Source organism: Rattus norvegicus, chromosome 10 (assembly GCF_021556685.1).
Source record: "Rattus norvegicus strain SHRSP/BbbUtx chromosome 10, alternate assembly SHRSP_T2T, whole genome shotgun sequence".
Taxonomy (NCBI): domain Eukaryota; kingdom Metazoa; phylum Chordata; class Mammalia; order Rodentia; family Muridae; genus Rattus; species Rattus norvegicus.
This window is the reverse complement of record NC_141543.1, coordinates 21,338,970-21,355,674: the sequence shown is the minus strand read 5'-3', so window position 1 is coordinate 21,355,674 and position 16,705 is coordinate 21,338,970. Positions and strand designations below refer to the sequence as shown.

Below are 16,705 nucleotides of genomic sequence, written 5' to 3'. Positions count from 1 at the left end.
AGCAGGGGCTAAGGAGACAGCTCTGTGGCCCAAGAATGATCTCTAGGATCCACAAGAAGCACCAGACATAGTAGCATATGCCTATAGCCCTGGTAATTGGGGCTGCAGGTAGGTGCATCGAAGAGCCTCCAGTCTAGCCAAAGCACCAATCTCTAAGTTCAATGTGAGCCTTTTTAAGGCTGCCCACTCTCTCCCTACTTATTCAATACAGTACTCGAAGTCCTAGCCAGAGCAATCAGACAGCGAAATGAGGTCACAAGGATACAAATTGGAAGGGAAGAAATCAAAATATCACTATTTGCAGATGATCTGATTGTATATTTAAGTGACCCCAAAAGTTCCACCAGAGAATCACTAAACCTGATAAACAACTTCAGCAAAGTATCAACGTATAAAATTAAATCAAAAGAATCAGTAGCCTTCCTCTACTCAAAGGATAAACAGGCTGAGAAAGAAATTAGGGAAATGACACCCTTCACGATAGTCCCAAATAATATAAAATATCTTGGTGTGACTTTAACCAAACAAGAACCAAGTTCTTGTCTGTATGACAAGAACTTCAAGCCTCTGAAGAAAGAAGTTGAGGAAGATCTCAGAAAATGGAAAGATCTTCCATGCTCATGGATTGGCAGAATTAATACAGTAAAGATGGCCATTTTGCCAAAAGCAAAATCCAATCCCCATCAAAATTCCTACTCAATTCTTTATAGAGATAGAAAGAGCAATTTGCAAATTCATTTGGAATTAAAAAGAAAACCAGGATATCGAGAACTATACTCAACAATAAAGGAACTTCTGGGGGAATCAACCATCCCTCACTTCAAGCAGTATTACAGAGCAATAGTGATAAAAACTGCATGGTATTGGTACAGAGACAGACAGATAGACCAGTGGAACAGAATTGAAGACCCAGAAATGAACCCACACACCTGTGGTCACTTGATCTTTGACAAAGGAGCTAAAACCATCCAATGGAAAAAAGATAGCATTTTCAGCAAATGGTGCTGATTCAACTGGAGGTCAGCATGTAGAAGAATGCAGATCTATCCATTCTTATCACCCTGTACAAAACTTAAGTCCAAGTGGATCTAGGACCTCCACATCAAACCAGATACACTCAAACTAATAGAAGAAAAAGTGCGGAAGAGTCTCAAACACATGGGCACTGAGGAAAATTTCCTGAACAAAACACCAATGGCTTAGGCTCTAAGATCAAGAATTGACAAATGGGACCTCATAAAATTGCAAAGCTTCTGTAAGGCAAAAGACACTGTAATTAGGACAAAACGGCAACCAACAGATTGGGAAAAGATCTTTACCAATCCTACATCTGATAGAGGGCTAATATCCAATATATACAAAGAACTCAAGAAGTTAGACTCCAGACAGTCAAATAACCCTATTAAAAATGGGGTATTGAGCTAAACAAAACATTCTCAGCTGTGAATTATCGAATGGCCAAAAGCACCTAAAGAAATGTTCAACATCTTTAGTCATCAGGGAAATGCAAATCAAAACAACCCTGAGATTCCACCTCACACCAGTGAGAATAGCTAAGATCAAAAACTCAGGGGACAACAGATGCTGGCGAGGATGTGGAGAAAGAGGAACACTCCTCCATTGTTGGTGGGATTGCAGACTGGTAAAACCATTCTGGAAATCAGTCTGGAGGTTCCTCAGAAAATTGGACATTCCACTACCTGAGGACCCAGCTATACCTCTCTTGGGCATATACCCACAAGATGCTCCAACATACAACAAAGACAAGTGCTCCACTATGTTCATAGCAGCCTTATTTATAATATCCTGAAACTGGAAAGAACCCAGATGCCCTTCAACAGAGGAATGGATACAGAAAATGTGGTGCATCTACACAATGGAGTACTACTCAGCTATCAAAAACAATGACTTCATGAAATTCATAGGCAAATGGAATGAACTAAAAAATATTATCCTGAGTGAGGTAACCCAATCACAGAAAAACACACTTGGTATGCTCACTGATAAGTGGATATTAGCCCAAAAGCTGGACTATCCAAGATGCAATCCACAGACCACAGGAAGCTCAAGAAGGAGGATGACCAAAATGCAGATGCTCCCACTCCTTCTTAAAAGGGGGGAAAAATATCCATAGGAGGGGATATGGAAGCAAAGTTTAGAGCAGCAACTGAAGGAACGGCCATTCAGGGCCTGCCCCACATGTGGCCCATATATATATTTTATATATATATATATATATGTATATATACACACACACACACACACACACACACACACACACACACACACACACACACACATACATACAGCCACCAAAACTAGGTAAGATGGATGAAGCTACAAAATGCATGCTGAAAGGAACTGGATATAGATCTCTCCTGAGAGACACATCCAGAGCATGTCCAATACAGAAGTCAATGCTAGCAGCAATCCACTGAACTGAGAAGAGGACCCCCTTGGGGGGGAATTAGAGGAAGGATTGAAAGAGTTGAAGGAGCTTGCAACCCCGTAAGAACAACAATGCCAACCAACCAGAGCTTCCAGGGAATAAATCACTACCGAAAGACTATACATGGACTGACCCAGGGCTCCAACTGCATATGTAGCAGAGAATAGCCTTGTTGGGGCACCGGGGGAAGGGGAAGTCCTTGGTCCTGCCAAGGTTGGACCCCCCCCCCAGTGCAGGGGAATATGGGGGAGGCAGTAAGGAGGATGTATGGGGGGAATACCCATATAGGGGAGGGAGAGAGGATGGGGCTTAAGGACAGGAAATCAGGAAAGGGAATAACATTTGAAATATAAGTAAAGAAATATATCTAATAAAAAATAAATAAAAATAAAATATTTTTAACAGAAAAAAATAAGCAGGAAAAGGCATCCAAATGTCAACTTCTGGCCTCTGCACATGCATACATGCACATAGTGTGTATATACACACATATACATATGTATGTATAGATGTATAACTTTAAAATTATCAGACATGGTTGAGTGTGCCTTTAATCTCAGTTTTCAGGAGGCAGAGACAGACAGAGCTCTGTGAGTTTGAGGCCAGTCTGATCTACATAGTGAGTTCTAGGCCAGCCCAGAACAACATCATGAGACACTATCTCAAAAATAAATAAATACTAAAACAGGGGTTAGAGAAACGGCTCAGCTATTAAGAGCACTGGCTGCTCTTTGAGAGAACTTGGACTCAGTCCCCAGCTCTGCTACATGGTGGCTCACATCTGTAACTCCAGTTCCAAATGATCTGAGAACTCCCCGGCCTCCATGAACACTGCACACTAGTGGTGCACAGGCATACATGTAAGCAAAACACCATAAACTAAAATAAAAATACATTTTAAAAATAAAACCAAATAAATAGAAAGAACTCTAAAAAGGATACCAAATAATCGTCCAGGGGAAAACCCAAGTTCTAGCAAGGGAGACTAGGATGACACGGTAGTTTGGACGCCGCGCAGTGCTGCTGCACGCACAAAGCCTTGGGCGCCATGCTCACCACTGGGAAACGTCGTGGGATCAGAGAAGACGTACTGTTTTCTTCAATGGGATATTGAGCACAACAATTCTTTTTTCTCTCCTATTATCAGAACATTTCGAAAAGCTACAGCAGCTCTCTTTGGTCTCAGTGGCAGAAGCGAGATGGCAAAAGAAATGTCCTTGTTTACAGAGGACCACGGTAACACAAATAGTGTCGTCTGGGGCCTATCGCCTCTGGAGTTAGCCTGTGGCAAATGTGCCCAGCCAACCAAGCACAAGGGAAAGTCTAAGTGGAGTGCCAAGACTGAGAGACAAAATATGACCCAGGACCGGGCAAGTGAGTACCTAAGGATGACTCTGCGGTCAGCCCTGGTGGACATCCCCACACCTGGAAGGCAGAGGTAGGCACATCTGTGAATTTGAGGCCAGCCTGACGGACATAGTATTTCTAGGCCAACCAGGAATAAATCCCTGTGTCAAGAAAATAAAAAATAGGGGCTGGGGATTTAGCTCAGTGGTAGAGCGCTTGCCTAGGAAGCGCAAGGCACTGGGTTCGGTCCCCAGCTCCGAAAAAAAAAAAAAAAAGAACCAAAAAAAAAGAAAATAAAAAATAAAAATTATCTAGTGGAAATTAAAGCATGAATTTTTCAAAAGAACCACACCTGAACCCAAGAGGGCAGCGAAACTCACCTTGAGAATGTCGACCGCCAAACGGTAAATGTTCTGTTTTAGAAACTATGGGGAAAGAGAGCTGCCTCTACCTCCATCCACATAAAAATCCAAGTTTGAGGGCAGAGCCTAGCACAGTTGATATTAAGTTTCCAGTGAAAAATAATCAAAATTTCTCAGGACAAAACTGAAGGGGAGAAAAGGCAGAAAGTAGCAAATTCTACCTGTAAGGATAACAGAGAATGGCACAAGACTTGCGTGTGCAGAAGTCATTAAAAGAGAAAAGAGGGGTTGGGGATTTAGCTTAGTGGTAGAGTACTTGCCTAGCAAGCGCAAGGCCCTGGGTTCGGTCCCCAGCTCCGAAAAAAGAAAAGGAAAAAAAAAAGAGAGAGAGAGAGAGAGAAAAGAAAGGGGGCTGGGAATGTAGCTCAGATGGTACAGCACTCCAGCTCATGCTTAGCATGTCCGAGGCCCTAGGTTTAACCCCCAGGACCACACAGAAGTGTGTCAGAGTAGATGCCTGTAATCCGGGCACTCTGGAGGTGGAAGCCGGAGGCTATCCTTCACTACCTGAGACTTTATATCAAAGAATAAAATTTCAAAAATAAACACTGGAGTGTAGTATGGGTGAAGGTGATGTGAACTACTCAAAAAGATGATATAACCATATAGAATGCTGAGTTACGTTGGCTTTTGAGGGCCAACATTCATAAAAATCCAACATCCACATGGGAACAATCCTGGCCTGTCACAAGACTCTAGAGACAAGCAAGCAGCACACACTTGACTCTTGCAAAGTACACAGACTAGACTGGCTCTTAGGAGCTTCTACTGTAGATCAAGATAAGTAAGTTGTAAGGCCAAGAGTGGAGGTGCACTCTTTAATCTCAGCACTGAGGAGGCAGAAGGAAGAGGAGGATCTCTGTGAGTTCTAGACCAGTGTGATCTAACTCCAGGCAGCCAGGGTCTTAAGTAAATAAGTTAATTTAAAAACAAGACCATAAATGTTCTAAAGAAAAACTTATGAGCGGTCTCTCGTTAACAATCTTGGAAAAGGCAGGGCCTGGGTGTGCTCCCTTGCAATCCTACCGCTCCACGAGCAGAGAAGGTAGGTGCCATCAGTTTAAAGCTAGTCTATTCTACACGGTAAATCCTAAACCACCCTAGAATACAATGTTAAACCCTGACTCAAAACAGCAAAACAACATCATCATCTCCCACAGCAGAAGGCCTTACAGATAAGAATACTCAGAAACCACAAGAGAATGGACTGAAAACATGACACCATCAAAATCAAAATTCTGGCAAAAATTACACAGAAAAAACAAACTGGACACTTACTGTGACAAAAACAAAACAAAACAAACAAACAAAAAAACCCAACCAACCAAACAAACAAACCTTCTTTTTTTATTTCATTTTTTTCAGACAGGATCTTACCATGGCTCTGACTAATCTGGAAGTCACTATGTAAACCAGTTTGGCCTGGGACTCAGAGATACATGCCTGCCTCTGCATCCAGAATGCTGGGACTAAAGACGTACACCGCTCTGGTCTAAGCGCCTTACTTTTAAACTTAAATATATAAATAATTCTTTCAAGCCTAAAAGGAAAAACTAACAATTCAAGGGGGAAAAAAAAATCAGGCACAGAATATGAATTCTCTGAAAGGTGAATCCAAACAGCTCTGGAAAGAGAAAAACAGGCTTGCTCTGAATAACACCTCACACAGTAAAACTATCAGATATAGCTTCTTGTCATCAGACTAATAAAGACTAAAAATTAGTGTTTAGAACATGATCATAAACCCTCAGACAACCACATGACTCAAGATCGATTAGTTCCTACAGATATTCTAGAAAAGAATAATTTCCAGAAAGGACATGTGCAGTTTGTGTGGTTTTTGTTGGTGGTGATGGGGTTGGGGCATGGGTACGTGGCCTACAAGCTGACACAAAATGTGAAGTGTCCACCTTACTGTCTGGAGACCGGTCTCTCACTGAATCAGAACCTTACCCTTCAGGCTAGGCTGGCTGGCCAGGGAGCTCTTGGGATCAGCCCATCTCTACCAGTCAGTGATACCATTACCCACACCACACACCACAGCCAAGGCAGACTTTTTACACAGGTGCTGGGAATTCCACCGTGGGGGTCTCATGCTTGCAGAGCAAGTGTCAAACCATTTGTGTGGCCCCTGTCCTTAACAGAGGGTTGGATGAATCAACCACAGTATGCATATCCCACAGAATTTGCTTCAGCCATTAAAAAGAACAAGGCGGCTGGCGGTGCTGGCCGGTGCCTTTAGTCCCAGCACTGGGGAGGCAGAGGCAGGCAAATCTGAGTTCGAGGCCAGCCTGGTCTACAGAGTGAGTTCCAGGACAGCCAGAGCTACACAGGAAACCTGTCTCAGGGTGGAGTTGGGGGAATACGACATCTCTATAGGTTGAAGCTGTTCAAGACACAGACATAAAGTACAAAGGAAAATGAGCAAAACGGACCTTTCGGAGGTGGCACGCCTTTAATCCCTGACACTCAGGGAGGCAGAAGCAGGTGGTTCTGAGTAGCCCAGCTTGGTCTCCAAGACAGTTGGAGCCACTCAGAGAAACCCTGTTCCAGAAAAACTTTAATGATAGTAACAGAGAGAAAGGAAGGAAAATGGGCAGTGTATTTCCACTTGTACTTGGAATATGTGTGTTCACGCTTGTGTAAAAACAGGAGGTTTTTTAAATGGTAAAGGTAGCTACCCTTTAAGGGGATAAGGGGGCGGGGCTGAGAGCATGATACCAACTTTGTTTTTGTAACTGAAAACCCTTTGTAGTGTTAGTAAGCTTTAAGAACAATGTTCACCCACAGAGGAAGGTTGTGCATGTGCCCATGCAGCCGTGCATTACAACTAGGCAGGAGTATGTGCTCAAAAACTCGGAGAACCTTGAAGAGAGATGCTACAGCATGAAAAACGAGCGTTCTGAGATTCGTGGAGGGGCTGAGGGGAGGGGTGACGCGGTATTTTATTTTTCGGTGGGTAACACTTTGGGAATTTATGTACAGGAGGGGTGATTAATCAGTTATCTGGGCATGGACCAGAGTTCAAGAACAACTTCAGACCTTACAGTCATTTATACTGTCTAAAACAACTTATAAATCCGTGTCTGTGCATGTAAAATCTGGTGTCTTTCTGGGTTTGGCTGGCCTTGGGCTCCCGCAATACCACGGCCTCCGCGTCCGGAGCGCTGGGATCCCAGACGTGCACTACTCCTGAAGCCGGCAATTCTTACGCATTTCTAGTTTCACAGGCTGGAGACTCCGGAGTCCTGCCGCGGCCCCTTTCCTCCTCCTCCAGCTCCTGTGCACCGCGCGTGGCAGGGCGGGTGGCCGCCAGGCGCCACTTACTTGTCTGGGACGCGGGGTGCTCCTGGCTCCTCTGGAAGGGATACCTGAAGAGCAGCTTATTGCCCCTGCTGCCCGAGCTCACCAGGATCACGCTGATGGGGCTAGTGTTGTCCCCCATCCTGCGGGAGCCCGGGCGTGCGCCTAAGGGGAACTCGCGTGGGAAGCGTAGATACAGAGGGAAGAAGCTGAAGCCAAGCGCCGGGCCCGCAGGGACACCGGGGAAGCGGGTGCCTCCACCACGGCGCTCACTCTCGCGAGACTTCACCGAGCGACGCTCCACAGCCCCCGCGCATGCCCGAACGGCCGACTGCGCAGGCGCGACGCCTCGGCCGAGCCCTGGTGGCTCTCTAAGGGAACCTGTCTGCCTTTTAAAGTCATACACTTGATTTAACCAGAGCGTATAAACTTAAACATATGAGAAAGACAGGAGCGGTGGTCGGGATCGTACCAGTCTGCACATCACGTAACAATAATGTTTCCAAACTCTACAAAGAGAGAAAATTGTCGTATTTCATTTAACTCCCAACTATTATTCAATGAGAAAGTACCATTTGAATACCTGCCAGTGTCTGAGAATGACACTTAGTTTGCCCTTTGATGGTTTGGATGTGTGATGTGGAAGGATGGTACCCTAGGATTCATCCAAGCCTTTATCACAGCCATGATTTGAGTGTTGCATGATGTTATTGAGGTCTCCCTTGTTCTCCAGCCAGGGTCCCTAGAATGGAAATTAGGAGTCAGGAGTAGACGATGGGAGGGAAGCAGTCAGGGATATGGAGTCAGGTGCCTGGGATGATGGATCGTGGGACCTTCCCACGGAGATAGGGGGAATGGATAGGGGCCAGGTATTTGGGCCAGGAGGACTCTGGTTCAGGCTTTCCTCTTCCTTTCTGGGACATTCTGCTACATCGTCGTTAGGCAGGGTCTTGGGGCTCCAGTGGTCATCTCTGGGGTGACCTAAACGAAGGACCCCAGTGTTTCCCCAGCTATGATTTTTGGACCCATTTTTTTTCTAGTAACCTTCACAAGAGTATTCACAGTATAATTTTCTATATAATTAATAGTGACAGTGAGACCCAGTGAGATAGTGGTGGAGACCTGTATTTCCAGCTACTGAGGAGACTTGGATAGCAGGATAGGAAGTTAAAGCCAAGCAAGGCAACTCATTGAGACCTTCTCAAAAAAGGTAGTCAGCACTTGGCCCTGGGTTCAATCTGTTCTACCACTGCTAGTTCTGAATAGCTGTGCTAATAATGAGTGTGGAGAAATTACGAGATCCCAGTCTACAGAGATCCTGTGTACTTCCCTCCCAGGATGCCTCACCTAGTACTGACAGCACTGGATAGGAGAACCCAGGACTAACTAACCTGGGGTGCATTTCCTCAACCCCCAAGTTGCCCACATCATTGCTAAGAAATACCATCAGCCATGACAGAAACCAAAACTTAAGGTCACACCGTGGCCTGTGGACAAGTGGACTTCCCTGGGGACCCCAGTTTCACTACCAGAAGCTGGATTCAAAACTGTTGTGAAGGAGCAGGGCCAGCCTGAGTTCTACAGGGATAGCCTCAATTCAAATGTGAAATAAAGTAGACTCAAGACCTCCTCTGCAGAAGAAGAAGACGTTTGGAAACTGGAACTTTGGACCCTTGCTCCCCACCCCCAAGGTCTCCCTTGGGCAGAGTAGGAAACCATTTGGGTACCAGGCCTTATCAGTCCAGTCACCTGCTCAGTCCAAGGGCTGGGTGGGGCTCACAGACTATCTGAGAGCCACCTTGTCCCCTGAGTATTCCTCTCCAAGAGAGAGCCACTCTCCCACAACAGCAACAAGAATAGTTCCAAACTCTGCCTTGTCCTGAATCCTATGGCTAGAGATGACCCTTCACCACACTGAGGCAGAAGTTGAGTCCTACTTCATCAGAAAGGTTTAACTGGGGAAGCTGAACAGACCAGGTTACTTTGTCTCCCATGATCACCTTTCTTGGGGGATCTACAGCCCCCAAGTCTGGTCTCTCCTCCTTGACTGAGCAGACAGACCTCATCTGAGTCGAACTACTCAAGTGAAAATGTGTGTGGCGCTTGCAGTTCTGACTACAGATCAGCAGCTCCAGCATCCTGGACTCCACACAGGTCCCGGCTCTTTGTGTCCGTGGCTTGAGAAGCCAAGATGGCCCCTTCACAGTCAGCAAGTCGTTCAGTTAGTCCCCTCCTCCGATAGAGCTGCAGGCACTGGTTATAATCTCCAGGAGCGTCTACGTCCTTACCTTAAAACAAAACAAAACCCCATCGATGACAGAACTGCTCTTTCAGAGTGGCTCTGAGGGTTAAGGATGCACAACAGAGTTTGGTGCCATGTGAGGAACTTGGAAAGCACTTGATAAATGTCACTGACAGAGGTCACACAAAAGAATCCAGTACAAACCGTTGTCACACACACAGTATGGCCCTGCAAAGCTTTTAAAAATGTGCTTAGACTCTCTCAGTCCTGACATTTGGACATGATTTTATTCTCTCTTGTTTGTTTTGAAACAGTTTCTCCGTGTAGCCTTGGCTGTCCTGGAACTCACTCTTTAAACAAGGCTGGCCTCAAACTCACAGAGATCTGACTGCCTCTGCCTCTCAAATGTTGGGATTAAAAGTGTGCACCACGGGGTTGGGGATTTAGCTCAGTGGTAGAGCGCTTGCCTAGCAAGCACAAGGCCTTGGGTTTGGTCCCCAGCTCCGAAAAAAAAAGTGTGCACCACTGAGCCCAGCTACTCTTTAGTTTATTTTATATATTTTATATATTTTATATCCTGGTTTTATTTGAGATTTGAGAATCAGAAGTTCCAGATCATTCCTAGCTATATATTGAGCTTGAGGCTAGCTCTAGATACACAAACCAAGTAAAAGGGGATAAATAAAAAATAGCATAAACAGCAAGGCCTGCTGGCCCATATCTGCACGTATCAGCAACCCCAGCGAGGCCTGGCGGCAGATATCCACCCATATCAGAAACGCCAGCACTCTAGAAGTTGAAGAAATGAAGGTAATGATTTTGAGCCCTCTGGCTTCATAACAAGTTCTGAGCTAATCTGAATGACATAATGGACATTTGTCTCAAAAAACAAAAAGGTGACAGGCATGGCGGTGGATTCGTATAACACTTAGGAGGCAAAGACAGGAGAATTGCTACAAGTTCAACACCAGTGTGAGCTACGTAGAAGAAGTTTCAGGGGAGCAAGACCTCAACTCAAAAGCCAGAAAAAAAAAAAAGCGAACAAACAAACAAACACAGAAATTGAGCCAGTTATGTAAGTTAGATAGCTTATGGGTAAAGGCGTTTGCCACAAGGTCTGACAGCCTGAGTTCAATCCCAGGGAGCAGCATGGTGGAAGGAGAGAGCCAATTCCCACAGGTTGTACTCTGGAGACACGTGTGCCATGGCATGCAACAGTGCTTCTCCCACCAAAAATAGTAAATAAAGTAAAACTTATTTTTTAAATACAAAAATAACGGCATAACATTTTAAAAGTGAACAGTTGAGTGGCCTTTGTGCACTCAGGATAGTATACATCCATCGCCTCTCTCTGGTTCTACATTTCCACCACCTGGAAAAGGCATTTCCCTCTAAACACCCGACCCCTACCCCCTTCTCTCCAGGTTTCATAACCGTAATCCACTCGCTCGGTTATCGATCTGCCTGCCTGTTCTGAACCTTTGCTGTCTCACTTTATGTAGCGTTTTCAAGGTCTATCTTCGCTGTCGTTTGTATCCTCACCCCATTGTTATGGCTGGACAGTGTCTCATTGTTCAGAAGTATCATAATTATAATTTGTCTGTCATACATTGATGGACATCTAGGCTGTTTCCAACCTCAGGGTACCTCAAATAGAAGGGGGTGGAATTTTCCCGGCAAGTCAACAAACTCACTAGTTAACTGCATTGAAACTACAAACTCCTTTGTTTCTTTTCTTCTTTGAGACAAGGTCTCTGTCACCCAGGCTGACCTGGGACACACCATGTAGTTCAACCTGACTGCAAACTCACAACAATCCTCCTGCTTCAGCTTCCACAACTGGAAGATATTACAACCGCATGCCACCACTCTTTAGTTTGAGATCACAGACTTGCCAAGCAGTGGTGGCTCACACCTTTAATCCCAACTCGGGAGTGGGGGGGGGGGTGAAGCAGGCAGATCTTTGTGAGTTTGATGCTAGTCTGGTCTACAGAGTTACTAGCTCCAGGAGAGTCAGTGCTACACAGCAAACCTCTGTCTCTCAAAACCAATTAATCGATTGATTGATGATTGATTGATTGATTGATTGATTGATTAAAAACTGTTCACCATTACTCATCAGAATATGGCAGGGTAGGAGATATATCTCAGTGTACGGTGCCTATTTGGCACGTACAAGGCTCAAGGTTTGATTTCCAGGGCTAGAAGAGGCACTACACACTACAGAGTTGAGGGGAGATAAAACTTGTAAAACTGACAAAGAAATTATATCCATACTATTTTTTTTAAATTCTGACACATTAGTAAGACCAGCACAACAGAAAAATAAGCATCTAGATTCTTCAGAAAGAGGAAATCCAGTAGCCGGTGAATTCATGAAAAAGGGGCACAGCCTCACTTACCACTGGGAAAGGAAATGGAAACCAGGAGAGAATTACTGCAACCTGACCAGAAAGGCTAAAATAAAGGTCACTAAGACCAGCTGTGCCAGATGTTGGGGAGAGAAACTCTCACCCCCAGCAGAAATGCACATTGACCGTCAATTGGAAAAGTCCCCCGTTCTTTTTCCAACGTTGAAAGTGCATGTGTCAGGACTGGGCATGTGGCTCAGTTGGAAAAGTGCTTACCTGGCATACATGAAGGAAGGAAGCCCTGGCCTCAATCCCCAGCACCACACAAACAGATTGTGATGCAGTCTCAACACTCAGCAGGTAGAGGCAGAAGGATCAGAAGTCCAGGGTCACCCATGGCTACCTAGGGAGTTTGATTGAGGCTAACCTGGGATGCGTGAGACCCTGTCAGAGTTGCAGTGGGGAAAGAAAGGAAGGAGAGAGAAGAAAGGACATTTGGGTTGTTTCCACTTCAGGGTGTGATTGGTAATATTGTTGCAATGGCCCTGACTGAAGGCCAGCAGTTGGTTACACTAGAGCCCATAGTTTCAAGAGAGGCTTGAACAACTGTATTCCTGCAGTTTATTGGCTATTCTAAATGATCAAAAAGATAATGACTGTTGTACACCCCCCTCCCCTGGAGCTGAGGACGGAACCCAGGGCCTTGCACTTGCTAGGCAAGCGCTCTATCACTGAGCTAAATCCCCAACCAACCCCAACTGTTGCATTGGAAAGAAACAACCCATAGTGATGCGCTCGCTATGAACACACTTCCCCCATGTTTCATTTCTCCTGAGTGTATTCAGTAATGGAAATACAACCGGACCATATGGTAAGACCACCTTTAACTTCCATCTATCCCTCTGGCTGGCTGGCTGCCCATTGGTCTATTCATTTGTTTATTCATTCATTTGTTTGTTTGTTTGTTTATGGACAGGATCTTTTTACATAAGATAACCCTGGCTGTCCTGGAACTCCCTACATAGACCAGGCTGGTCTCAAGCTAACCAAGATCTTCCTGCCTCTACCTCCCTAGTTCTGGGATGGAAGGTATGGGCCACCACACTCTGCACACTGCCTTTAACTTTTTGAGGAACTACCAAACTTCTTCCCAGTGCGCCCCATTGCATCTTATCAAGACTGCGGTTTCTTTACATCTTCTTGAGCATTTTTTTTTCTTTTTTCTTTTCTTCGGAGCTGGGGACGGAACCCAGGGCCTTGCACTTGCTAGGCAAGTGCTCTACCACTGAGCTAAATCCCCAACCCCCTTCTCGAGCATTTTTATTTTGTCTGTTTGTTTGTTTGCTTGCTTGCTTGTTTTTCAAGACAGGGTTTCTCTGTGTAGCTCTGGCTGTCTTGGAACTCATTCTGCAGACCAGACTGGCCTGGAACTCCTCGAGATCTGCCTGCCTCTGCCTCCCAAGTGCTGGGACTAAAATCCTTATTTATCTTGTCTTTTTTATTATGGCCACCCAAGTGGCTGTAAGTGGTATGTTTTACCACATTTGTCTGTTTGTTTCTGATACAAGTCTCACACTGTAACTCAGGGTGGTGAGCAGAATTTATTGGGTAGCCCAGCCTCCAATGTGTGGTAATCTGCTTGACTTTGCCTCCCAAAGGCTGGGGTCACACACAATCATCATCAACATCTGGTGGTGTTTGTCTCCTCTGAGGAAATAGTCAAAAATCCATTAGCTAATAAAAAGATAAACAGCTGTATATTCACATTGACAAATAAAAAGGAGGGCCTGGAGAGGTGTCTCAGTGGTTAGGAGCACTGACTGCTCTTCCAGAGGTCCTGAGTTCAAATCCCTGCAACCACATGGTGACTCACAACCATCTGTAATGAGATATGATGCCCCCTTCTCGTGTGTCTGAAGACAGCTACGGTGAACCCATGTACATGAAATAAATAATATTTTTTAAAAAAGAACACATGCTAATCTTATACAGGATCCAAGTTTAGTTTAGTTTTCCAGCACCCATGTCAGTTACCCCTGTAACTCTGAGCTCCAAGTTATCTGGTGTTGTCAGACCTTTGCAACCACACACACACACACACACACACACACACACACACACACACACACACACATTAATAGAAATAATAAATATAAGTAAGGGAATAAACACAAAGGAACCAACTGCACAATGAGAACTCAATAGAGTATCATGCTAAGTAAAAGAAGTCAGTTTTTAAAAGTTACAATACTGTTTGTTAGAATTTTTTTGCCCCTTTTACAATTACTTCCCTCTTTATGATTTTTAAAAATTTATTTGCTTTCATTTTATGTTCATTGTGTTTCACCTGTGAGTATGTCTATGTGGGAGTGTCAGATCCTAGAGTTACAGACAGTTGTGATTCGCCATGTGGGTGCTAGGAAGTGAACTCAGGACCTCTGGAAGAGCAGTCAGTGCTCTTAATCACTGGGCCATCTCTCCACCACCACCCCACAAGTTATAATTAATAACCACCCCAGGGTTATAATTTTATTATTTTGTCTTTTTTTTTTTCCGGAGCTAAGGACCGAATCCAGGGCCTTGCGCTTGCTAGGCAAGCACTCTACCACTGAGCTAAATCCCCAACCCCCTGGGTTATAATTTTAAAAACATACTTCGGATAACTTTTGCCAAGCAGTGGTAGCACAGACCACTAACCCAGCACTCAGAAAGCAGAAGCAGAAGCAGAAGCAGGTGGATCCTGTGAGTTTGAGGCCAGCCTGGCCTACAGAATGAGTTTGAGGACAGACAAGGCTACAAAGAGAAATCCTGTCTCAAAAAAACAAAAATAAAATAGAAATAAAAAATAAAAATAAAATAGTGAATAAAAATTATTTCTCTTATTCCGCAAGATATTACCCAACTTTAAGCCTTAAAGCTATAGTAATCAAGGCAGTATCATTATGGTTAAATGTGGATATGTAAATCAAACATAGAGGGGCAGGCGGGGAAACTGTCTTACAAAAACAGCAGGAAGGCTCAGTGGGTAAAGGCACTTGCTGCCACACCTGTTGGCCAGGGTTCCATCCCTAGGATCTACATGGTTGAAGACAACAGTAGACCTTGGAAAGGTATCCTCTGGCCTCCAGTTGTGTGCCATGGCACAACAAATAATTAAAACGTAGTGAAAATATGGCTAATTAATGTTTGCACTCTGTCTTGGCCAAGATGCAGAGAAACCGCAGCTAATTAGCATGGGGTGGGGGAGACTACAGCTGAAGACTGAATTCAGAGCCTCAGGCATGCTAGGCAAGCACAGGGCCCCTGCTTAAACATTTGTTGCCAATCAGTGTGAGAAGTGAATTTCATGGAAACATTAGAGACTTTGCAACAACTGACAGTGGAACAGACATCTATGGACCAAATAATAATAATAATAATAATAATAATAATAATAATAATAATAATAATAATACAGTCCTAACCCTCACACTTCCTACAAAAATTAGCTCTCAAAATGAATCACCTATACAAACATGAAACCTTTAGAAGAAAATATAAGAAAAAATCTTTGTGTTTTGTGGTTAGGCAGTGAATGTTTAAGCATGGTTTTAAAAGAATTCTTTCTGGGGTTGGGGATTTAGCTCAGTGGTAGAGCGCTTGCCTAGCAAACGCAAGGCCCTGGGTTCGGTCCCCAGCTCCGAAAAAAAGAAAAAGAAAAAAAGAATTCTTTCCTAAGCTGGGCATGATGGCCCACACCTCTAATCCCAGCACTAGGGAAGTAGAAACAGGCAGATCTAAAAGAGCCAGCCTGGTCTACATAGGCAGGCTATGTAGTTCCAGGACAGCCAATGCTGCACAGTAAGACCTTGACTCAAGAAACGGGGTGGGAATTCTTTCTTCCACTTAGCTTAATTGTGATATCATCTCACTAGGTAGCCCTGGCTGACCTGGAACTTGCTATGCAGACCAGGCTGGCCTCAGGGTCACCCAGATGCCTCTAACTCTGCCTCCTGTGTGTTGGCATTAAAATCATTCACCACTGGGGCTGGGGATTTAGCTCAGTGGTAGAGCGCTTACCTAGGAAGCGCAAGGCCCTGGGTTCGGTCCCCAGCTCCGAAAAAAAGAACCAAAAAAAAAAAAAAATCATTCACCACTAAGTCCACCCCCAAAGAATACTAAGTCCACCCCCAAAGAATGAGTACTAAGTAGAAGCTTGATTAATTCGACTTGATCCAAATTAAAACATTGACTCTGTTTAAAAAAAAAAATACTGTTAAAATGAACTGAGGGCTGGGTAGGATGCCATAGTGGGTACAGGCACGTAAAACCAGGCTTAACAGTGTGAGGTAGTCATCCTCTGGCCTCCACACATGAGCACACGTGAGCCCTTCACACACAAAACAAATGATACATGAAAAAAAGTTAAAGACGAACTGGGAAATGAAAACCTAGAAGTATTTGCAAAAAAAGCATATCTGACCCTCCCCCAACCCGAAAAATAATGCATCCAGATCACATTCAGAATGCCCATAAACCACTAGTTAAGAAAATGGCCCAGCTGAAACGTGTACAAGGTACCTTTTATAGGTAGGCAAAATGCTTGAGCAGT

At 44.5% G+C, this 16,705-nt stretch overlaps 1 protein-coding gene across 12 annotated transcripts in view; it reads right to left on the bottom strand.

Annotated features, from left to right (window-relative positions):
• Positions 1-7,798, bottom strand: part of Nprl3 (NPR3-like, GATOR1 complex subunit) — a 40,393-nt gene extending 32,595 nt beyond the window's left edge. For 5 of the 12 annotated variants that reach the window (XR_015630769.1, XR_015630770.1, XR_015630772.1 and 2 more), the window contains exon 1: positions 7,431-7,798. Coding sequence is in view for 4 of the 12 variants with exons in the window: in XM_087572854.1 (XP_087428980.1) it covers positions 7,431-7,434 (4 nt within the window). In the remaining 8 variants the exon portion in view is untranslated. 12 annotated transcript variants of the gene reach the window in all.
• Between the last annotated feature and the right edge of the window lie 8,907 nt (positions 7,799-16,705).